The sequence below is a fragment of the Galleria mellonella genome, unplaced genomic scaffold (assembly GCF_026898425.1).
Source record: "Galleria mellonella isolate WM207_F2 unplaced genomic scaffold, CSIRO_AGI_GalMel_v1 utg146, whole genome shotgun sequence".
NCBI classification, from domain to species: Eukaryota; Metazoa; Arthropoda; class Insecta; order Lepidoptera; family Pyralidae; genus Galleria; species Galleria mellonella.
In genome coordinates this window covers 1,621,001-1,644,152 of record NW_026441999.1, presented here as the reverse complement: position 1 = coordinate 1,644,152, position 23,152 = coordinate 1,621,001, and the positions used below count along the sequence as shown (strand labels likewise).

At 35.8% G+C, this 23,152-nt stretch overlaps 1 protein-coding gene across 4 annotated transcripts in view; it reads right to left on the bottom strand.

Moving 5' to 3' along the window:
* The window catches only part of LOC113523196 (rho guanine nucleotide exchange factor 11), a 265,886-nt gene that overhangs the window by 17,509 nt on the left and 225,225 nt on the right, over positions 1-23,152 (bottom strand). For all 4 annotated transcript variants that reach the window (XM_052891758.1, XM_052891756.1, XM_052891757.1 and 1 more), the window contains 2 exons: positions 1,535-1,638; positions 635-763 (listed from right to left, as the gene is read on the bottom strand). In XM_052891758.1, the coding sequence (XP_052747718.1) occupies positions 635-763; positions 1,535-1,638 (233 nt within the window). The remainder of the gene's footprint in view (positions 1-634; positions 764-1,534; positions 1,639-23,152) is intronic.

Here is a 23,152-nt window from a genome sequence, read left to right as displayed (position 1 = left end):
ACGACTTTGCCTTTGACATTAAATTTTCTTAATTCTATAATCAAGTAATAATAACAGACAGTATTAAATTAGAACCTGTCTTAATTAAACCTAGTTTTTTATTATTTATAGATACACGTAGATTCTAAAGTATCTACGAATCATTATCACTATATTTAATCATAGTTTTTTTTAACCTAGCAAAATGTACTTGTCAATAGTTAAGTAAAAGAATTATATCACACAGCCAGTTACTGTGGTAAAATTTATTAATTTTAGATACTTTGTTGTTGTTTTATATTATTTTTCGTTTGTATTTTGTCATCAATGAATAACACAAGCTGACAGCCCACCTGATGGGATATGGTAACTGTCGCCTCCTATAGACATGAACAGCACCAAGGATAAAAACACTTGTTGAACAAAGCGTAATAAATACGTTAAACGATTATTTGAATGACAAATGTACTTGGTGTTAGTCGATTATTAGACATTGTAGATCTAAATAAATATACATAATATTAACAGAGATTTAAAAGAGTAACTATTGAGTTTCTTGCGAGCTCTTCACATAACAATGTTCTTAAACCTGCAGTAGATTTTAAAAACTTGAATTTCAAAGTGTATTTTTTTTTAAAAGTCAAATCTTGCTCACCATGTATGACCTCCTGCCGCTTTCTCATCGCAGGGGACAGTTTCAGCGATTCGAGGACGTGTGGGGGTAAGCTGTCCGCCCACTGGGCAGCCAGCGGCTCGTCCTCCTCCGACCAATCGGACTGGGAGGCTGTGGAAGGATGTAATGTTTTATTGTTAACTAAATCCATAGGTGGGGAAAAGATACTGTTAGTAATGGGATCTTACAGCCCCATTGCTAGCAATATACCTTATCACGTCGACCCCCACGAGGCTTCCCGGGATACCATCGTGGTTAATTCTTGTCGAATTCGTCATAGTAGGCCAATTGACTTGAATTGCATCTACACGTATCATCTCTCACTGGTGGCATGCCAATGTATACCGATAGCGCAAGCGGAATTACAATACCATTTTCAGCCATTAAACAATTCATAGGTTCAATCCGGCTCGAAGGACCGAAACGTTGTATGGTTTGTAACCGTATAACGGATGTGACAGAAATAAAGTAATAAATTATTTTAATAGTTTATCGCTTTAACACTAATTATTGAATACATACTTATTGTTCATTAATAATGTTTTAATTTCAATAAACGTTATCATGATCAAAATCATCACAATCATCATTTTAGCAATTCACTGTTCACTTGACTCCCCAAAATGAACGGTTCTGAGTTTACTGCATCCATTGGCTCCCTGGCATTTTAGATCGTCGCCACATTTCGTTGGAGGAACAGGATAAGCTTACACAGAATTACACAATACAGAGTCGTCACTTTAATACCTTTTTGTCCCAAGTCTTTGAGTTATGCGACAAACTCATTGTCCCTTCAGTTTGTTGATATATCGGGTAATATCCATAACTTTTTTACCTCTAACGAGAACTTACGAAGGTCCAATGGTTTAATTAATCTCTTACCTTGCTGCTCGGCTGCGACAGTGTTGCTCTCATTGCTACGGGACGACAAGCTAGAACTGCTACTGCTGCCAGAGGGCGCGGTTGCTGCACACGGCTCCAGATCACTGTAGGCAAATAAGAAAATGAAAACGACAAAAAATTTAACGATTATTACAATAAGGGCTTCTAATCGAAGTCTTTTAGAATTTCGATACGTCCAATTAATTAAATTGACATATCGAAAATCTAAAAGAAATTATACTAGTATCTTTAAAGTTTTAAATGAAAATACGAAATAACGAAGACGAACAGTGGAAGCCCAGTCGCATGCTTCACTGCGATCCGAGAATTCCAAGATTGAATCCCAGCCCAAAATTTTGCTTTTACTTTTAAAACAATTAAAAAATTATTGTCACTTGCTTCGGAAAAATCTCATGTATAACATAGGCGTCCTCAAAACTCTTGACACTAGATGTCGACACTATATCCTGCATCGTCTATGGTGATAGCTATGGTCACCTCATCCGTTGCCATTTCGAAACCTTAAGATTTTACACCTCCTTACTTTATCACTTCACTACCATATCTCGCCCTTCTAATTAAAACAACCAGGGGTTGTTAGTAATAGGGCTCGACTGCTAACAATATACCCTGTCTGATCGACCTTCTCACGGTTCACCCTGAAAACCACCGTTGCCAGTTTCCAAGTAAATTCAACACGTTGGGCTATCTGACCTGCCTTTTCATTCTCACCTTTCACCCCTCACTTCCGCCTCACCAGCGTATACTATTAGCGCAAGTGGGACCTACCATTCCAATATCTTCCATTAGGGGAAAGGGATTGTTGGCAATGGAGTTTAAAAATCTTATTGTTAGCAATATGCCCTATTAGGTGGACCTCCACGTGGTTCCCCCTGGAAACCATCGTGAACAATTCTTGTTGAATTCGTCACAATGGGCTAACTGACTTGCTTCATCCTCACTTATCATCCTTCACTGGTGCCCCGTCGGTGTATACCAATAGCGCGGATGGGGTTACCATTCCATTGTCACCCATTAAAAAAATATCTTCCATTTAAAAAAAAATTAAACAACCATGCACGGACAGGTGCTTCGAGGCAGAAACAAGAGTCAGTATCCAAGCAGACGACTTTCGCACAAAATCAATTTATCTGATAAAACTGCTCATAAAAATGCACCATAAAACTCATTCACCGGCAAAAGCTAGTCAATTCTTCCGAAATAAAATCCCGTTCAACAACACATTGCTTGTTTTAAGAGTTACAAGCGGCCGTCGTAAATTGACGTCACGGTATAAATCTCGGATGTTGCAGGTTATATATCAACGTAAACTTTATTATAAATGTTTTAAAAACTATTTCGAACCAAACTAAACATGATGGAAAATAACATTGCGGAATCAATGGCCGAATGCTTTTACGATCTTCCAAAAGTACTCGTACACCGTACAAAGTATCCTTTAGGATTTGTTATACTGTCACTTTAGTAAAACCTTAGATTATATAGATAAAGTATCGAGCCTCAAAAAGCGGTCAACTTTTTATCAGCTATCAACTATATTATTATAAATTAATTTTTTTTTTCATTTAACAGTTTCCTCGTGTCGGTGCAACTAATTCATGCATTCTCTTCCAGCCAGCTCTATTCCACAGGCCATATCTTTGACATGACACCTAGTGTTTCCTTTATCTGTCCCATTCCTCGGTCTTCCCTTTCCTTTTTTGCCCAAATTTTTTTCTTCTAGTATGCTTTTTAAAGTCTAGGACGACCTGAAACCCTCCTACACTAGATGGAGTGACGACCTGAAATGCATTGCAAGGAGTCAGTGAATGCAGGTTGCTCAGGACCGATCTGTATGGCAGTCTATGGGGGAGGCTTATGTCCAGCAGTGGACGGATAATGGCTGAAATGATGATGATGATGCTCTTTAAAAAATCGTCATTTCGTATAAGGCGGCGAAGGATTTTCTGAACATCTTATTTGACCGTGTAACAAGCCCCTAACGCGTAGGCAGATACAGAATGCACGTAGATTCTGTATCGAATGTTCTTTATATAGATGATAGTGTATACTTTCAAAGGTCAAACAGAGGAAGCATTGCTCAAAACATTTGAAGGAAATTGTAAAACGCAATTGCGCTTTCGATGCAGCGTATTTTCTTAATGAATGATGAACACATGGTTCACGTTCAAAATACACGTGCCTTTATATTACATCACTGGGTACACTGGGGGGTCATTATTCTTAATTATTTCTTACTAATATTAAGATTACCAGAGATCTCCCTCTGGTACAAAAGTCTGTACAAAAGTCGTTAGCCCAAGCTAACGACTTTTGTCCAAGCACCTCTGTTCCACTCTTGTTTCTACCGTGAAGCAATTGTGTTTGCATGGCTGTGTTTCGGCTTGAAGGATGGCATATGGCAGTAAACTTACAGGGTACAGAGAAATTATACCAGAGTCCTCAGAAATAGCAACGCATGGGGGGTATCATGGACGAAACAGTATACTCTGTTGTGCTCATGTCTATAGGCGATGGTTACCACTTTCCATCAGGTGGGCCGTCAGCTTTTTTGACATACTAAGTTGCACAAAAAAATTAATGTGAGTTTATTTGTTACTGCTTAGCGCTGTGACAGCTCGTCATGGGATTTAGTAGGTTAGTAATAGCAAAGTGCAAACTGAAAATCAGCGCTAAACGAAGATTGCAGCAAAAACTAAGTTTGTTGCTTGTATTGCTAGGCATACGGATACATCATAATGATAGGAATACTTCATACTAACTAGCATAGCGTAACTAGCATATTAATAATGCATACATTATTTTATATCTTCACGGCAGAATCTCACGAGATGGACAGAAAAATTAAACGGACGTAAATATGTAAATTAATTACAATGGTCACTTTTGTTTGTAAAATGGCTGTTCTTAATTTGTCTGTTTTTCTTTTTTGTGTATTAATATATATACCGATTTTGATACGGCTTTTTACAATCTATAATGTATACTCCTATATTAGTCCCATATTAACTTAGTCATGATTGACGCCAAGTCTTTTTACGAAGTAAACTCCATTACAGATATATGAAACTTGCATTCTAAATTCAAATATTTAAAATCTAATGTGTATATGTGTGTGTGTCTAGCAGTAGACAGTAGATGGCTGACATGAAGATAAGGATGAATGTGAGAATAGAGACGAACTCCACTAAAAAAAAAATCAGCCGAATTGAGAATCTCACACATATGAAACTTACACGGGACCAATTTCTGCATCACATAACGAATGATAGTGACAGAAATATCCAGTGAATCAAATGTACACACACTCGGAGAAGGCCACGTTCCATTTTACGTAACAAGCGTATCGCATCGGCGTATTCTCGGCTCCTAAATATCGTGTAATCCTATCGCTTTGGAATACTTCACTGTGAAATTCTAATATAAACTCCAACAGAATAGAATAGAACGCCCTCTTTTGCTGCGGTTATTAAATCGGAACCGTGACGAAGTGGTTCGAATCTCGGTCGGATCAATTTAGGATCATAACTTTTCTTTAGCTGTTTCCCTCACTTGATGCATATTTTTTACAGGATATACTCGTAAAATGGCAAAATCACGGCCCAACTGACGAAAACCACCGCGGTCGCATATAAACATGCAGCACCATGGATATCATACAGTAGGTACACTGTGTATAATGGTAATGCTATGGTAATCTTGATGCGTTCCTGAGGACTACGTTACGCCTCCGTTCCCTCTAATTTTACTGCCACATAGCACCCTTCAGGATAAGTAAGTTAAAGTGGTATAGCTCGAGGAATCAACAAAAGATGGAGAAGAAAGGTTCTTAAGTAGCGACCCCATACGGGCAACCACAGTGCCTCAAATGCATTGCAGGGAGTCAGTGGATACAGGTGGCTCAGGATTGTTCCTTATGACAGTCTATGTCCAGCAGTGGACAGGTAATGGCTGAAATGATGATGATAGCATCCTTCAAACCGGCAGAACCAAGAGTGGAAGCTGGATACCCATCCGACGAATTTTGTACAAAATCTCCCACATACCTTTGAAAGTCCTTGAAAATTTCCACTAACTAGTAAGTAACAATTTTACCAAGTCTATTACAGAAGCGATCATAAATGAAAACACTTCAGGCGAGCACTGATACTCGTAGGCCAATATAAAGCACTGACAAAACACTGAATCTCTGTCATAAACTCGAGCAATTATTACGCAATTCCAAGTAACCACGACCGATCCCAAACAAATTAATTATATTACACCCACCTCCTACATCACTCGAGGGTTTTCACTGAGGTCACATCTAATGGATTCTGGGAAGTTTAACCAATTCATTGCTTAACTAACATTGATATATAAAACATTCTAGATACACAATCAAACACTAAAGTGTACTTAGACTTTGCTGCACAAAATGACAAATATTTTATAAACACATCATCGTCAGCATCACGTCAACCATCAACTTTCCTATGCTAAACATATGCCTTTCCCATAAGGGGAGTTTTGCCAATAATTGTCAAGCATGAAAGTCAATAGAGGACCCGTAATTAGGCTTTGGTGATGTTTAAAGTTGAACGCTGCTACACACATTACATTGTATATTGCTTGTTTGCCATTCAGTACATAAAAAAAACTTATATTACCATTCAGAACGCCTAAAAAATACAGACAAACTGAGAACTAAAATAAAATTAAACTTTGCACTAATGTCTTTACCATTCAATAACATTTTTAATTTAACATAAATATTCTAAAAAATTTTGTAAAAATATAAAGTCTAAATATTAAATGTAGCTTCGTAAAAATATAATTTCTAAATATAGGCTTATAGTATTTTATTCTCATTTTTTTTTCAAACAGATTTAGTGTCACCGTTGTAATGGATTATGAATCTTGGACGATTTACATATCAATGGTTCCAATAAGTAATTTTAACATATTAGTTGCAAAATTGTTATCGTTGACGTACACGCAAATTTTCAGGGGAATTGCTAGAGTTGTTTATTAAATTATAATTCTAAAGTATTTCATTTTACAAATTCTCTGTCTATCCTCACGACAAATCTTTTAAAAGGTAGGCAGACAGAAACGAGTGTCATAGACGTTTAGCATTGTCAAGAAATATTAAAAGACTACATAACCAAAATTTTTTTGCAAATAACATTTATTAATAAATCATTATCAAACCAATAAATATATAACCACCAATATTTACCGTATTCGTGTTTCTACCGCGAAGCAGTTGTATTTGCATGGCTGTGTTTCGGTTTGAAGAGTGGAATATAGTAGTGAAATTACAGGGTACACCTGACTCTTCGGGAATGGTTACGCCTGGGAAATCATGGGCGAAACAGTATACTCTGTTATATCCAGGGTACTGCTAATGCCTACTCATGCCTATAGGCGATGATAACCACTTTCCATCAGGTGGACCGTCAGCTTGTTTGCCATTCTAAGTTGCATAAAAAAACCAATGGGTTGAGCTATTAAAACAACAAACAAACGAACAAAAACACTTTCTCATTTATAATATTGTCCTGCTTGAAACGTACCTGTACAAAAATTACATATAGACGAATAGTTAAAAACAGTAATTGGTGATAAGTTTATCATAATAGTTTGGTATGTAGTTTGGGACATAACAACAGACACGTCATAAGAGCACTGGTAATTACCGAAACGATAGACTGGTAGCCGCCTCGTTAAATTATATTATATTATTTAAACATTATTGCCTAATAAAAAAAGGATACAAAAGTCAGACATAACGCTATAGAAATATCCCAAGTTTTAAGATGTAACCTATCCATACACAAAGTTTCATTCACATCCGTTCATTACTTTTTGGATGAAAATGTAACAAAGATCCATCTATACATCCATACAACCTTTCACAAATAAATACTCGTGTTTCCATTTATAAATATTGGAAATAAATGTAAAAATAAACATCTCATATGTACAGGACATAAATTGTATAAATCAATTGGAACAGTTTTCACCTCAATCGTTCTAACAAAACTAGACACTCCAGCATTCACAAAATCTTTCATATTTCACCAACATTATATTGGAGCCTCTTCATGGAACCTTTTTCTCATTATCGCAACACAAAAAATGTACGAGAATATGAAATATTTTCTATATTTCCACTTTGGGTCAGAGTTTTCGTTCCCTTTCAAATAGATACAATAGAGATCCATCGTGAAATCGAATATTTTCAGACCTTTGCAAATTTGTTGGGTTTTCTTCAAAGAAAATGCATAAAGAAAATATAATTACATATAAAAGCCGACTGTAGCAATCTTATTGAAATGTATGACTGTAGATCATACACAGAAACGAACTTTTCGGATTAAAAAGTATCATAGAATCGGTTCACAATTAAATGGATGATAATGGAATGGTAACGCCGCCTGCGCTAACGGTATACGCTGGCGGGGCACCAGTAAATGATAATAGGTGAGAATGAAAAGATCAGATCAGTTGTGCCTTGACCATCGTCTACAGTTGTAAGAAACAAAAATTTCAGTTAAATAGAGTGTGGTAAAAAAAACTTCAAATGTTGTTGCTGTTACAATTTTAAATAAGACCTTTTAAAAAGGAATATGCTCTTTTCTTGAAGATTATAATGTCGTATCGGTTTGAAAATACTGCTGCTAGAAGTTGATTCCAAAAAGTGGTAAACATGACTCCGGTGTAAAGAACAACCAGTAATCCAACGCCTCTGGTATCTTCCAAACGATTCCTTAAACTGTCTATACCCACCTCTCAGACAGAGTCCGTCTCGCCAGCATGCCGACGGTGGACGGTTGCCGTCCGGCTGGTAACGACACATTCCTGGACACCCTCGGTGGTACTGACGTCGCCATTTTCATCATTAAACGTCACTTAATCACTGTCACTTTGTCACTAGTACATTGTAGTCAGATCACTATGTTCTGTTTTTTTTTTTTATTATTTACAATTTAATGTCCTATTTGCCAACACTACGATAATGCCTTCTAAGATAATATACAGAATGTAATCGACATGGATAAAGATGCAGAAAAACACCTCCTTATTCATAAAAAAAAAAGAACTATTAAGTAAAGGTGGGTAATATCGCTCGTGGGTAAGACGATTCTACTGCTTCTTTTTAAATCTCCAAACACCATTTTTAGTTTAGACAAGCCTATTAATTATAGAACCAAGGTCATTAACTAATGTAATTAACTCACTCTGTAGGACTTAAGTAAATTATATACATAAAATTAACGTTAATAAAGATTTAATTAAACGACGCGTAAGGAATGCTCTGCAAAAAGAAAATCTCGTATCTGATCGTAACAGAATTTTTACAGAATCAAAATGAGTGTAAAATATGCAAGACATCGAGTATCGTTAAAATTAACAAATATACTCGTATAACAAGGAATAACACCCGTGTCCTCAGGAATGGCAACGCATGGGGGGAAACAGTATACTCTGTTATGTCCATGGTACTGAACATGTCTATAGGCAACGGTTACCACTTTCCATCAGGTGGGCCGTCAGCTTGTTCTAAGTTCTAAGTTGTATAAAATACAGAAATGGCATGACATAGATATGAACAGAAGATAAAAAAAAAAACATACAAATGAATCGTAAATCTTCACTTGTTTACACTACTGTCCAAAAAAGGAGTGTAATGTTTTTAGGATTCATGTATGTATGGAAATTTTTTTACACCACCATAACTTATACCTAAATGCCTGAACAGTACTGAATGTATGGGTTATTGTTGGAATCTTTACATCATCCTGAAGGGCACTAGCTATATTTTTTTAAATAGGTCTTTTTGGGCAAGAGTGAAGTGCTTTGTTTAATTGGCAAAGCAAAAATGTATTTGTTAAATTAAATAAAAAGTAAATAAGTCGCTGAAGAATAATTAAATTCAGGTAAATTAAATCTCTGACTGCTCATCTGAACAGAAAGGTCGTGAACTTTTAAGAATTCTTAAAAGTTTGCGACATTAATCCTGAGATTAGCAGGGGTAAGTAAATCCGTCATTTAGTTATGATACCTACATTCAGAAATAACAGTATAATGTATTAAAACCACTGTAGCGTTGAAGCACTTGACTTATTCATGATACCTACATTTTGTATATAATTATAGCATAAACTAATTAATTAATTCCGTGTGGTCCCAGCATAGAATGGACCATCTCTTTCTTTCCCGTAGGTGTAGTAAGAGCCAGCTAAGGAGATTAGCGTGAAAAAAAAACACAACAATAATAATTATTTAATTTGCTATGATTTTAAATATAAAACCTTAGATGTTATAAATTAAAAGCACCTTACAAAATGTACTTAGATCAAGCGAGCAAATATTGAAAAACATACATAACATATCTGTCACGCCTGTCTCCCATTAGGGTAGGCAGAAACAATGGAACGCCAAATGCTTCGATTCAAACAAACCTCTTTCGCTTCTTCCACATTCATCCTTCTTTCTTCGATTCTTCCACATCATCAATCTCACGCTCGCCGGTTACGGGTACTTTTAATTTGGCCCTTCTTCAGCACGTCGCCTATTTGGTCGACATACGTCCGTCGAGGGCGGCCCCTACCGACATCTCCATTCATTCTTGCTCGATAAATCTCTTTCGTAATTCTTCTTTCATCCATCCTCTCCAAATGACCAAACCAATAGTAACATTATATTACTAATTATATGTCTATTAACTTCAAATTACTCGGCGAGCTATGGAGAATGCTATGCTCGGAGTCTCTTTGAGTGATAGAATTCGAAACGAGGATATCCGCAAAAGAACTAAAGTAACCGACATAGCCCGAAGAATAAGCAAGCAAAAAGTGGCAATGGGCTGGTTACATAGCTCGAAGAACCGACAACCGATAGGGAAGAAAGGTTCTTGAATTGCGATCTCGTACGAGCAAACACAGTACAAACATCCCCCATTACATGAAGTGACGACCTCAAGTGTATTGCGGAAAGTCAGTGTATGCAGGTGGCTCAGGACCGTTCCTTATGGCAGTCTATAGGGGAGGCCTATGTCCAGCAGTGGACGGATAATGGCTGAAATTATGATGAAGTAAGTCTTTTAAAAATATACTCCTACAAACTTCATGACTCTGGAACGCACTTCCTGATGCCATTAAGAGACTACGGACTAAACCGTCTTTCAAAAAAACGTTCACGCTCACTTTTTTACTTTATCCGAGCAGTAAGTGCTTTATATTATTCTCAATTTCATGTATAATATAGTATATGTCATATATGTGTAGGTATATTTCTTATTCATATATATTTATTCGTTTATATATGTAATTTTAGTATGTATGTATATCAATAATTAGTAGTACCGCATTCGAGTATTCTGACACGTCTCTATGGTTGACTGGAAGAGAATGCTTTTAGCATTAAGTCCGCCATGTACACATATTTGTACTAATAAATAAATACATAAAATAAAACCGGTCAGGAATTTATACACATTTTTTGTGTGGGAGAGTACAAGAATTTATTATAATAATAAATCAAATAAATATTGATCAATATTTTACGGAAAACATATTTCCTACTTCTATAAGCTTACAGTAATGGCAAAAAATTTAATAATGTACACTTCCTTACACTGTACATATGGCATATATGTCTATTAGTCTATTCTAATATGGTCTTAATTATAGTTATGGTTAGGCAGAGATAAACAGATATGGCTAAGCATGAAATGAAACTACCAACAATATTAATTGTACGAATTACTACAATTTTATATCATACACAAGAATTGCTAATGTTTCCTGACATTAGGTACATTGTTTAATTGATCCTTAGACCAAACTTCAGTATGTAGATGGCATAGTAATACGTCGTTTTGCCGTGTGGTCCCGGCATATAAAGAGTCATCCTTTAATTCCCTGTGGGTGTCGTAAAAGGAGACTAAGGGAAATTATTGGTCATGGGATGGGCAGCAGCATCTTTCTTAAAACATCACCAAAGCCTAACTCCGGTTGCCAACTTGCCTGCCACGTGTGGCAATTACTAACAAACCTTACGTATGTAGGACGCCTATATTCAGCAACAGATTAACGGCTGATATGATTTTAGTTATATATATTATACTTACAAGTTATATATGTGATCTTGTCACATTTTTAAATGAAACGTGGTAAACATTTTTTTTATACAACTTAGAATGGTAAACAAGCTGACGGCCCACCTGATGGAAAGTGGTAACCGTCGCCTATAGACATGAGCAGTACCATGGACATAACAGAGTATACTGTTTCGCCCATGATACCCCCCATGCGTTGCCAATCCTGAGAACTCAGGTGTTATTCCGCTGTACCCTGTAAATTCACACCATATCCCACCCTTCAAACCGAAACACAGCCATGCAAACACAACTGCTTTACGGTTGAAACACGAATGGGACAGAGGTACCCAAGCAATCGACTTGAAATACACAGGCTAAAAACATTACACTTTTTTTGAACAAATATCCCACATATATTCGAAAAAAAAATAGAACCTTCCTTCGTTTAAAAACCACTTAAAAAATTAAAATCAATGCAAATATATGTTGACAAAATATAATGATTACTTTAACCCTTTGTCAGTTCTCATTGAGCAGTACCCTCGTTAGGACGACGCGACCGTTAAGAAGTTGGTTAACCCTTTCCATTCGTTATACCTATTACTGTTTAAACCAAACCGTTGAAATAATAAACATAGACGCATTCAATTAACACGCTTTCCTTTCATTTCACCGGTTTTTGGTTACATTAAATTAGTTACCATATTTATAATTACAGCTTACTTTTACTTCTAACTGTACCAGAAGACTTTTTAGAGAAGACCGCTGCTTGGGTACTTCTGTCTTCTACGTTTTTTCTGCTAAACAACTATGTTTGCATGGCCATGTTTTTTGTTTGAAGGGTAGGATATGGCAGTGAAATTACAGGGTACGGAGGCATAGTACCATAGTCTATTTTATATGCTTTTGTACATTCACTTATTTATATATATATATATATATATATATATATATATATATATATATATATATATATATATATATATATATATATATATATATATATATATATATATATATATATATATATATATGTTATGACAAAAATGTACACAGGCGGATTAAAGGAATTTCTTCCAGTCAACCTTGAGAACTCGAAAGAAGAAGGTATCTAATATATATATATATATATATATATATATATATATATATATATATATATATATGTCATGTTAAGATTATGACTGCATTTTATTATAATCTCAAATTCTTCGACCGAAGTTCACTTGATAGAGAATTAAGGGCATAAACTAACATATCTCCGGGTGAGCTGTATAGTTTTATTTATATAAATAAAAATCCAATGCCAAATATATGTACTCGTAAACGTATCGCTTCAGAACAGATGCTCATCTATATGGCTTCTTTTTTTGGTATATTTATAAAAGTCAATACAAGGTTTGTATGAGGGGGAAGGGATTTTTAATAATGCAGACTGCTAGTTCCGTTGTTATTATATACCCTGTCAGGTCGACCTCCCCGCGGTCCACCCTGGAAACCATCATGCTGAATTCCAGGTGTGTTTATCAGGACGGGCTAACTGACCTGCCTTTTCATTCTCACCTATCATCCCTCACTGGTGCCCTGCCAGCGTATACCGATAGCGCAGGCGGGGTAACCATTTCAATATCATCTATTCATCCATCCACAAGGTTTGTATGAAAAACATATTTGAAAAATGGTAAGAATAATTGAAAACTTTGAGTTAAAAAATCTCCGTATAAAAAATGAGTGAGTGATTGAAGGAATGAAATTTGAGAAGGAAGATCTAATTTTTTCATTAATATTCAGTTTATAATAATAAAGAAATTTTTATATTAAAATGGAAATAAACTAATCAATCTAATCCTTTCTTTTCTCAATATTAAAATTTTAGGTAAGCGTAAACGTGCTATTACCATTCGAGAACAATTTTTACCAATTTCCAAAAGAAGAGACTTAATTCGTCTGTTTTTTTCCTGTGTATATTATGAGATTATTTATTATAATATAATCGACTAGCAATCCACCTTGGCTTCTCGAGCATAGATAGAAAAATAAATTTATATTAGCATTTTTGTTTAAAAAAAATATTTAGCCAATATTACTCATTGATAATATATCTTTCTAGAAATGAAACAATTTCAAAAATCAGTTATATATACAGTATATATATATATATATATATATATATATATATATATATATATATATATATATATATTTTTTTTTATTTATCTATTATAAATAAACCAAATCCTTCCTCTTTATCATATTGGTATTATGTATTTATATATTTCGTATATTTGGTACTTATATTATTTTTGTATCGATTGAAACTCCCGTATTTCTTAGCGAAAAAAACGGAATAGATTGGTGAAGAGAGTTCTAATGTGTCTAAGAAACAATTCATGGTTCATTAATTGCGTCTGTGTGTGTGTTTGTATGTGTGTGCATTGTATATAACAGTTTTTTTTTTGCAGAGCAAAACATACTCGTTCGTAGATACGGACTCAATTACCTTGAATTAAGATAATGAACTTGCGATTCTACTTACATCAATTTACATTATCAGCTCAACGTTTAATTAATCAAGATAAAAAATAATTATCAATTAATAAATTATCAATCATTACATAATATGATTTTATAACAAAATATTCTTTTTTACTGTGGAAAATTATAACAAAATGAATTAAACGATCAATCGTTTTCCAATTGCTATAGTATTAAAGATAATATCAAAAATTCAACCATAATTTAAAAAACAAGACACCTCTAGAGTACATAAGGCGATAAGAGTAAAATAAATATACAAAGCGTATAAGGCAAAATGTACCCTATTGAAAGGACCCTAGACTGAGCTGTCATGATCAGAAACGTTAAATAATAAAAACTACATTTCAATTATTGAGTAATTGAAAAAAAAAATCGAAACTGGTGAGATCGTATCACGTCATCATCAGACATGAAAAAGTCAAATATCCAGAATCTATGTGCAGATAAACTAGACTTCCCGGGGAATACTTATGAAAATGGACGAATCAAGAAATTTATGTAGTCCTTAACCCCCAAGTCATCTCTGTCTACTACTTAAAGAAAGCTAGCGTGATAATAATAGAATCATTTCAATTTGTCCATTTTTACATACTCTATTTGCAGTTAACTTTTCATATTGGAAAATAAAATACGCAAAGTATTTCCCGTCGCCAAAGAAAACGTTTCATCTCGGAAAATAACAGGATTTCATACCCTAATATCACGAAGCAACCAAACAAAAATAAATAAACCATACACTGCAAAACAAAAACAAACTGTTGGAAAAATTTAGAAAAATATTTTAAACGAATCTCACAGTAATTCCAATACGCAACCCACATCTGTAATTCACAAAAATGTTCACATTTCTACAAAAACATGTTTAGACAATGGCAAATATGACATTGTTATGAAATAAAAAATTTAATTAATATTTTCCAATCTCGGTGGTGGGAATTGAGCGCTAACCCGACACACGAGCACCCGGGTGCTCTGTAGACGACTGACTGACCATCGTAACTCTACGATTCTACAGTCAAATCTCATTCTACTAAAGCATACTACATAATACAGCAGTCAGGAATGTCTCTATTAATTATTTACCACTGATGTAAATTCCTTAAAGATTACATTTATCATTTTCATGAAAGTCGACACATTTTATTTTTAAACCTCTATTAATACCAGATGCTACACCAGTATCACTCGTTTTGAAAGAAAATAAAAGACTAGTTAGAAAAAATTGCTAACCATTGAGTTGTTTTTGTTTTTTTCTCAATAGAGGGCTTTTCGAAACTATTGTACTATACTTTTTTTTTTGATGAGTGGTGATGTGTGATGTGATGAGTGATGGTAACCCCGCCCGCGCTAACGGGATACGCTGGCGGAGCACCAGTGAAGGGTGATAGATGAGAATGAAAACAGACCAGTTAGCCCATCATGATGAATTCATCAGGAATTAACCATGATAGTTTCCAGGGGGAACCGCGAGGAGGTCGTCCTGGTTGTGTATATTGCTAGCAATGGGATTCTCAGTCTCCATTACTAACAATCCCTTCCCCCCCCCTTATTGTACTATACTACTACTAGATATTTACATTATTGCACGTATTATAATATCTATATGTATTTAAAACTAATAGAATTTTCATGGTGCCTCTGATCAAACTGTTTATTACTCGTCTCCATCCAAAAGTTTCCTGGAAGAGATCGTTTTCAGCGGTAAGGCCGCTCATTGTTTTCTCAGTGTTATCGTTTCTTGTAATTGTCAGTACTCACAAATAATCATGCTAGTGTAATCTTTTGGAGGTAACAATAAAGAATAACTATTTACAATAGAATAATAAAAAATTATGACCATCTGAAAGAGCTTTTGTATAAGCCTCCATAGAGTTTATTTTAGCTCCAACTAACGAGTAACATGGGCTTGTATTTAGTTAAAAAAAAAAAAGAAAAACTAAACACAACATGTGAAGTCGTGTCGTGTCGCTAGTTGTTCTGTGTACAATTGACAAACTTAATGCCTTGTGGCAATCTCTATCAGCTAACCATTAGGTAGAAAAGCGTGTGATGGATAGTACCAAGTTTCTCAAGTTCCGGATACTTTGACAGACGTATCTTGCAAACGAAACTTCAATATCATCAAAAATATTTTTTTATGCAACTTAGAATGACAAACAAGCAGACGGTCCACCTGATGGAAAATGGTAACAATCGCCTATAAACATGAGCAGTAACATGGGCGTAACAGAGTATACTGTTTAGCCTTTGATTCCCCCCCCCCCCTATGCGTTGCCATTCCTGAGAACTCAGGTGTTATTCCTCTGTACCCTGTACATTCACTGCCATATCCCATCCTTCAAACCGAAACAGCCATGCAAACATAACTGCTTTACGGTAGAAACACGAATGGGAAAAGTGCCCAAGCAAAGGACTTTAAATATTATGGGATTGGTGGATGGGGTTACATTCAATTAAAAAAAAAACATATTTAATAATATGTTTTGAATGAAAATCTCTTCCTATTTTGAGAATCGGCGTGTACACTACACACCAATTGAAAATCCCTTTATATTCTCCCTTCCTCCTGTAGACCTATATTTGATATCATCTCCTATATCCAGAACACTTTTCTATTATAATTTTTTTTTATATTTTCATATCCTTTTCCTATCCCTACACAAAATAATGGTCCTCTTAAGATAATAAATTACACTTTCGCAAGGTTGCGAATGACTGACATTTGCAAACACCTGCCCTAATCTAGAAGGGCTGATAATGTCACTCCCTTTAACGAGGGGTAGCCATGAATTGTAGAAACTCATTTCAAAAGGAATTACGGTCACCTACATATTAAATGATTCGTGTCACCTCGAAAGATAAAACAATATATAGTAAAAAGGAGTCCTTGAATAGACAGTATGAGCTACTAACATAATAGGGAAAGAATTTGAATTCTAAATGTTCACATATGATGAACATCAAAAATAAATTCGAAATCTGAAATTTGTTAATTCAAGCAGACATAATAAAACTATAAAATTTCAAAATTCGAATTAAATTTTACTATTCATTTATGACGTATACTTAAAAAATTTGACAACAAACTCAAAAAGCTGAAATTTATTGTATAAATATTAACAATTAATTCAAATTCTGACACTTAAACTAACTGGATCGAAATCGTAGTTTCTGTTTTTTTTTATACAACTTAGAATGGCAAACAAGCTGACGGCCCACCTGATGGAAAGTGGTAACCGTCGCCTATAGACATGAGCAGTACCATGGACATAACAGAGTATACTGTTTCGCCCACGATATAACGATAACATGCGTTGCCATTCCTGAGGACTCAGATGTTATTCCTCTGTACCCAGAAAATTCACGCCATATCCCACCCTTCAAACCGAAACACAGCCATGCAAACACAACTGCTTCGGGGGAAAAGGGATTGTTAGTAATGGAGACTGAGAGTCCCATTGCTAGCAATATACCTAACCAGGTCAACCTCCACGCGGTTCCCCCTGGAAACTATTATGGTTAATTCCTGATGAATTCATCATGATGGGCTAACTGGCCTGTTTCCATTCTCATCTATCACCCTTCACTGGTGCTCCGCCAGCGTATCCCGTTAGCGCAGGCGGGGCTACCATACCATTTTCACCCATCAAAAAGAAAAAAAAACACAACTGCTTCACGGTTGAAACACAAATGGGACAGAGGTACCCAAGCAATCGACTTTTGTACAAAGTCTCCCTCTGGTAATACTCTGTATATATATAATAGAGTGAACGTTAAAAAGAAATTTACAATCTTATTTGCTTTAGGCTGTCAAAATTTATTTATTCAAATACGTTTCAGTAAAACAAAATGGATTATAAACAATGTTATTTTGCATATTATATTATTTTCAAATATTTACATACAAATATAAAGAGCAAAATTGCTTGCATTTCAAATTACTGAGCGTACTTAGAACACCACGGCGACTTCGCTACTTGACCCTAATTTGCCAAGGTGTCCGTGGGTGTGGACAGCGAAATGAGAATGCAAATTGTGAAAAATAGGGGCATAAGGGGATAAAAGAAAATTACTATATATAAAAAAGGAAATGTTAACAAATTAATTATTAATGAAAGAAAATGTCAAGGGCAAATTGTACTGTATTTTTTTTTAATGGGTGATAATGGAATGGTAACCCCGTCTGCGCTATCGGTATACACTGGCGGGGCACCAGTAATAAGAATGAAAACAACAGGTCAGCTAGAATTAGCCACGACGGTTTCCAGTGGGAACCACGTGGAGGTCGACCTGACAGGGTATATTGCTAGTAATGGGACTATTTGACCCATTACTAACAATCCCTTTCTCCCCCCAAAATAAGGTGAATTAATTTCACCTAACTTTTGGAGAGCACTTTATGTAAAGAGATAAGTATAACTAGACTGCCAAATTACGATGACGACAACTTGCTCAAATTAAAGTCCTTAACTTTTGTTTTAAAACTTGCCAGACATTGTATATTTCGTATAGAAATATCAATGCAGTTCATTGTAAAAATATCCATTTCTCTCTACTGTACCACTTTTCTTCAAGCCTTTATGAGATGGTTGAAGAAAGCAGAGTGTCAAAGTAACACATTTTTTGTCTTATTAATTTTTAATGTTTTATCACATGTACTTGTATTGCCAATTCTAATTCCCTTATCGATAAACACTAAAACCTTCTACCAACCAATATTAACTATTACGCTGTATTGTCCCATTCTTTTTTCTCTCTCAGGTCGACCTCCACGCGGTTCCCCCTGGAAACTATCATGGTTAATTCTTGTCGAATTCATCATGATGGGCCAACAGACCTGCATTCATTCTCACCTATCATCTTGCACTGGTGCCTCGTCGGTTGTATACCAATAGCGCGGTCGGGGTTACCATTCCATTTTCACCCATTAAAAAAAAATCACCTTAACAAAAACATCGTATACATTTCAAAACACGCAGATTTAAAATGTCAGTAGACTGCACCAACCGTCAAAACATCACTTTTGAATGTTTAATCCCGCCACCGTAGTCATCGTCGTGTCGCAATCGAGTTTTACAGAATGCCATGATATAATTTCACCCTGGATTCAGCTATCGAGTTTCGAAGTGATGCTTACCGAATAACACTACTGGCCCTCTGGATAAATGACAAGCGAATTCGTCGATGGAATCGACATCTCTAGCGAGTCCGTGAGACAGAATGAGATAGCAACGCCGTATAACTTATTCCAACTCACGGACTCGCTATCGATGTCGATTCCATCGACGAATTCGTTTGTCATTTGTCTAGATGCTCTGTTTACTATTTATATTCGGATACATTATTCTAATGCAGTAATACAGTAGGGAATTCCCCGAGATTATAGATTATTAGAATTTTCTTTTCTTCCATAATCCATGTTCATGTGCTCACTACTGAGAATTGAGTACGTTAGAAGTCGGACAGCTTTAAAGATTTACGATACTCTCACAGTTTTAAACACATTTACACAGTGTGACACAGGAGTGACACAGTGTATCCTGTGATAGAACGGCCTATAGTACGTACGCGTTTGTTTGTATTCCTGGTTGTAAAATAGTTTTTGTGATCTAAAGTTTGATATTTTGGTTGAAACGTATATCAAAACATTAATTACAACACGTTCTTTAATTATTTTGAACACAAATTATATAATTTCTAATAATTTACAAGATATTAACGTGACAAGTGATTGAGTATCAGTTAAATTTCAAACTACCCATTGTGCAATTAAGTAAACATCAAGCACGACCCGGCGAGTTACGCGTGACTCATCCTTGCGGACAAGTCGTTGGGCTCTGTACAACGAAATCACGTAACAAGCGACAATTATCGACTTTCATCGCTTTCCTGTCGCTACGATCATAGTACAGGTTGCAATATGCCGAGGACCGGAGGCAACGTTACGTGCGCCGCTTGCCCAGAGGTAATTCGAGATGACGATTTCATCATATGCAGAGTGGAGCGCTGTCACAAAAAATTTCATTTACTATGTACTAATGCCACAAATCTACCGCTGGAATCAGTAAAGTCATGGATCTGCCCTGACTGCAAGGCTATTGCAAAAAGAGGCGGAGATAACTCCTCGACCCCGGTACGCTCCACTGCATCTCCAAGTAACGTCACCATCCGCAAGGCAACGCGTAGAAACGGTGACCAATCAAACGACGATGATACATATTCAATAGTTAACGAAATGCGTCTCCTTCGGGAAACGATGACAGAGTTTAAAAATGAATTGTCGGAAGTGGTTGCCGCCGTGGCTCGTTGCCACCTTCGCTTGGATGATATTGTCGACAAGCTTACTAACACAGAAGCCCGTCTACAGTCTCTAGAGGATAGTCAAAGGGAATGTGACCAACTAAAACAAACGGTTGAGCAGTTGCAACGGCAATTAGACATTCAAGCGCAATCGTCTCTTGGTAGTGAGGTCGAAATTATCGGACTAGAAGAAGTCAACAATGAAAATCCTTATCATCTGACTCTAGTCACTGCCTCAAAAATTGGAATACACATGACAGAGGGTGACATAGATAGCGTTGCTCGAACCGGATTTCGCCGTACTGACGGAGATGGGAAAGAAAATAAAATTCCACGTCCACTTGTAGTCCGTTTTACTCGCAAGGCGATAAGAGAGGACTTTCTGAGGGCCGCCAAATCACGTCGTGATTTGAATAGTAAGGACATCGTTTTGAATAGTCCTGAGCGGAAAATATTTATAAATGAGCGCCTTACTAGAGCCAATCGACAGTTATTTCGCGATGCCAGAATACGTGCAAAGGAGGCTGATTTCAAATACTGTTGGACAAGGAATGGTTCAATATATGTTCGCAAACGTACAGGTAAACCTGCTGTCTATATTGCTTCTTACGATGACCTGCTTTGCAAGTGCCCAGTCAACCTGCGGGCTAAAGAAACCGCTATCGCTACTGCCGATGAGTTTACAGCCAAACTCTACTAAGTCTGCTGTGCTTGTGCGGAATGCTTGTCGCGCATATGTATCATTGTGCTTTTGTTCAGTATGCTTTATGTTTTTACATGGGAAACTATTTAATATTATCAGAGTAATACTATTGCTAGAATTGTGTTGCATGTATTTGCTTTTGCTGATTTTTTATAATATTTGTAACCATAGCTTCATTATTAATTATCTACTCACCAATATTCGCTATTGTAAGTGTAATGTTATAGCTCACACTCAAATACTCATTCAAAAATCTTACACACAACAACAGTATACTTACTGTACCGTTACTTCTACTGCACTACCACAGGATATAATTTCTTATATACATAAAAATACAAAAGTATTATATTTCAGTCATAAGTATGGCCTCAGGTTTCCAGCTTCTTTTATTATACTATGTGTCTTATATAGATATGGCATCCTACGACATCATACAAGAAATTGACGAAGCCATAGAAAAAGAAAGCCATACTTTAAAATCCCCGGACGAAAGCAAAACCATACTCGCAAAGTATAATACCAAAATTCTTACATTTAATATAAGGAGTCTACAGCGAAATTTTGACAATTTTTTAATACTCCTTACTCGGCTGGATACTAAATTTGATGCTATAATTCTTACCGAGTGTTGGTTAAATGAAAATTCGATTATCAAGGACATCATTGGATACACAGCCTTCAAAACATCGAAATATATAAACAGAGCAGGTGGCGTAGTTATTTACATTAGCAACATATTTTCCCCAAAAGTAGTCGAAATCGATATTGAAGGAGCAAATTCCCTGTTGGTAGCTATATCCAAACATTTATCAATACTTGGCATCTACCGCTCCCCGTCTGAAAGTTTTAGCAATTCAAATGGATTTCTGAGCTCTTTGGAGTCTAACCTCAAGACTCTCGTTGTGGGTCCTTGTTTGGTTATCACTGGAGACATAAACATTGATATAGCTGATACATCCAAGACTTATGAACTATCTTCAGAGTATTTGTGCTTGATGGCCGAACTGGGACTTTCAAGTGCTGTCAACAAACCTACTCATAACAAAACCTGTCTGGATCATTTTTTCATTCGTAACTATGGTGGCTATGAATCCATCATATGTTCTGCTGATATTACCGACCATAATCCTATCATGTTGGGAATGGATAACTCTTTACAAAAACCATCTTCTAATAAAAGACAAAGAGAAAAAACTAATTATGAAGCTGTAAAGACAGAGTTAGCTTGTGTGGATTGGACGGAGATTCTTAATAGTACTTCTGTAAATGAGGCCACTGATTTGTTCACGGATATATTCATGAAGATTGTAAAAAAACACACTCACACATATAAAGTTAGTCACTCTAAATACACTAAAGAGTCTTGGATGACCCCAGGGTTGCTCAGGTGTGCCAAACGCAGAGATAAACTTCACTCTGATTCACGTAAACATCCTGACAATCCGATAAAGAAGTCTACATATATTAAATATAGAAATTTTTATAATTCCCTACTGCGACGTTTGAAAAGGGAGTACGAAAGTGGATTAATTCAGCAAAATATAAATAAACCTAAACCTCTTTGGAATAGTATTAATAAAATAATTCATAAAAATACTAAAAAGAGTACTGCAAAAAATCTACTTACAATAAAAAGTGATCCAGTAGAATCCCTCAATTATTGTAATTCCTTTTTCGCAACTGTCGGTCAAAACCTTGCTCATACAACTATGTCACTATTAAATGAAACACAAGACTCTCTGGCATCTGGAGTGAAACTTTCAAATCCATCTCCTCATTCTTTTTATTTCCAACCAACTGATCCATTCGAAGTTTCTTCTTTCATACAATTACTTAATGAAAAAAGTGCACCTGGTATTGATGGACTTGCAAATACTCTGATAAAAACAGTTCGACAATATATAAACGAGCCTCTTTCTGCGATCTTCAATTTGAGTATTGCTTCCGGTGAATTTCCTGATCA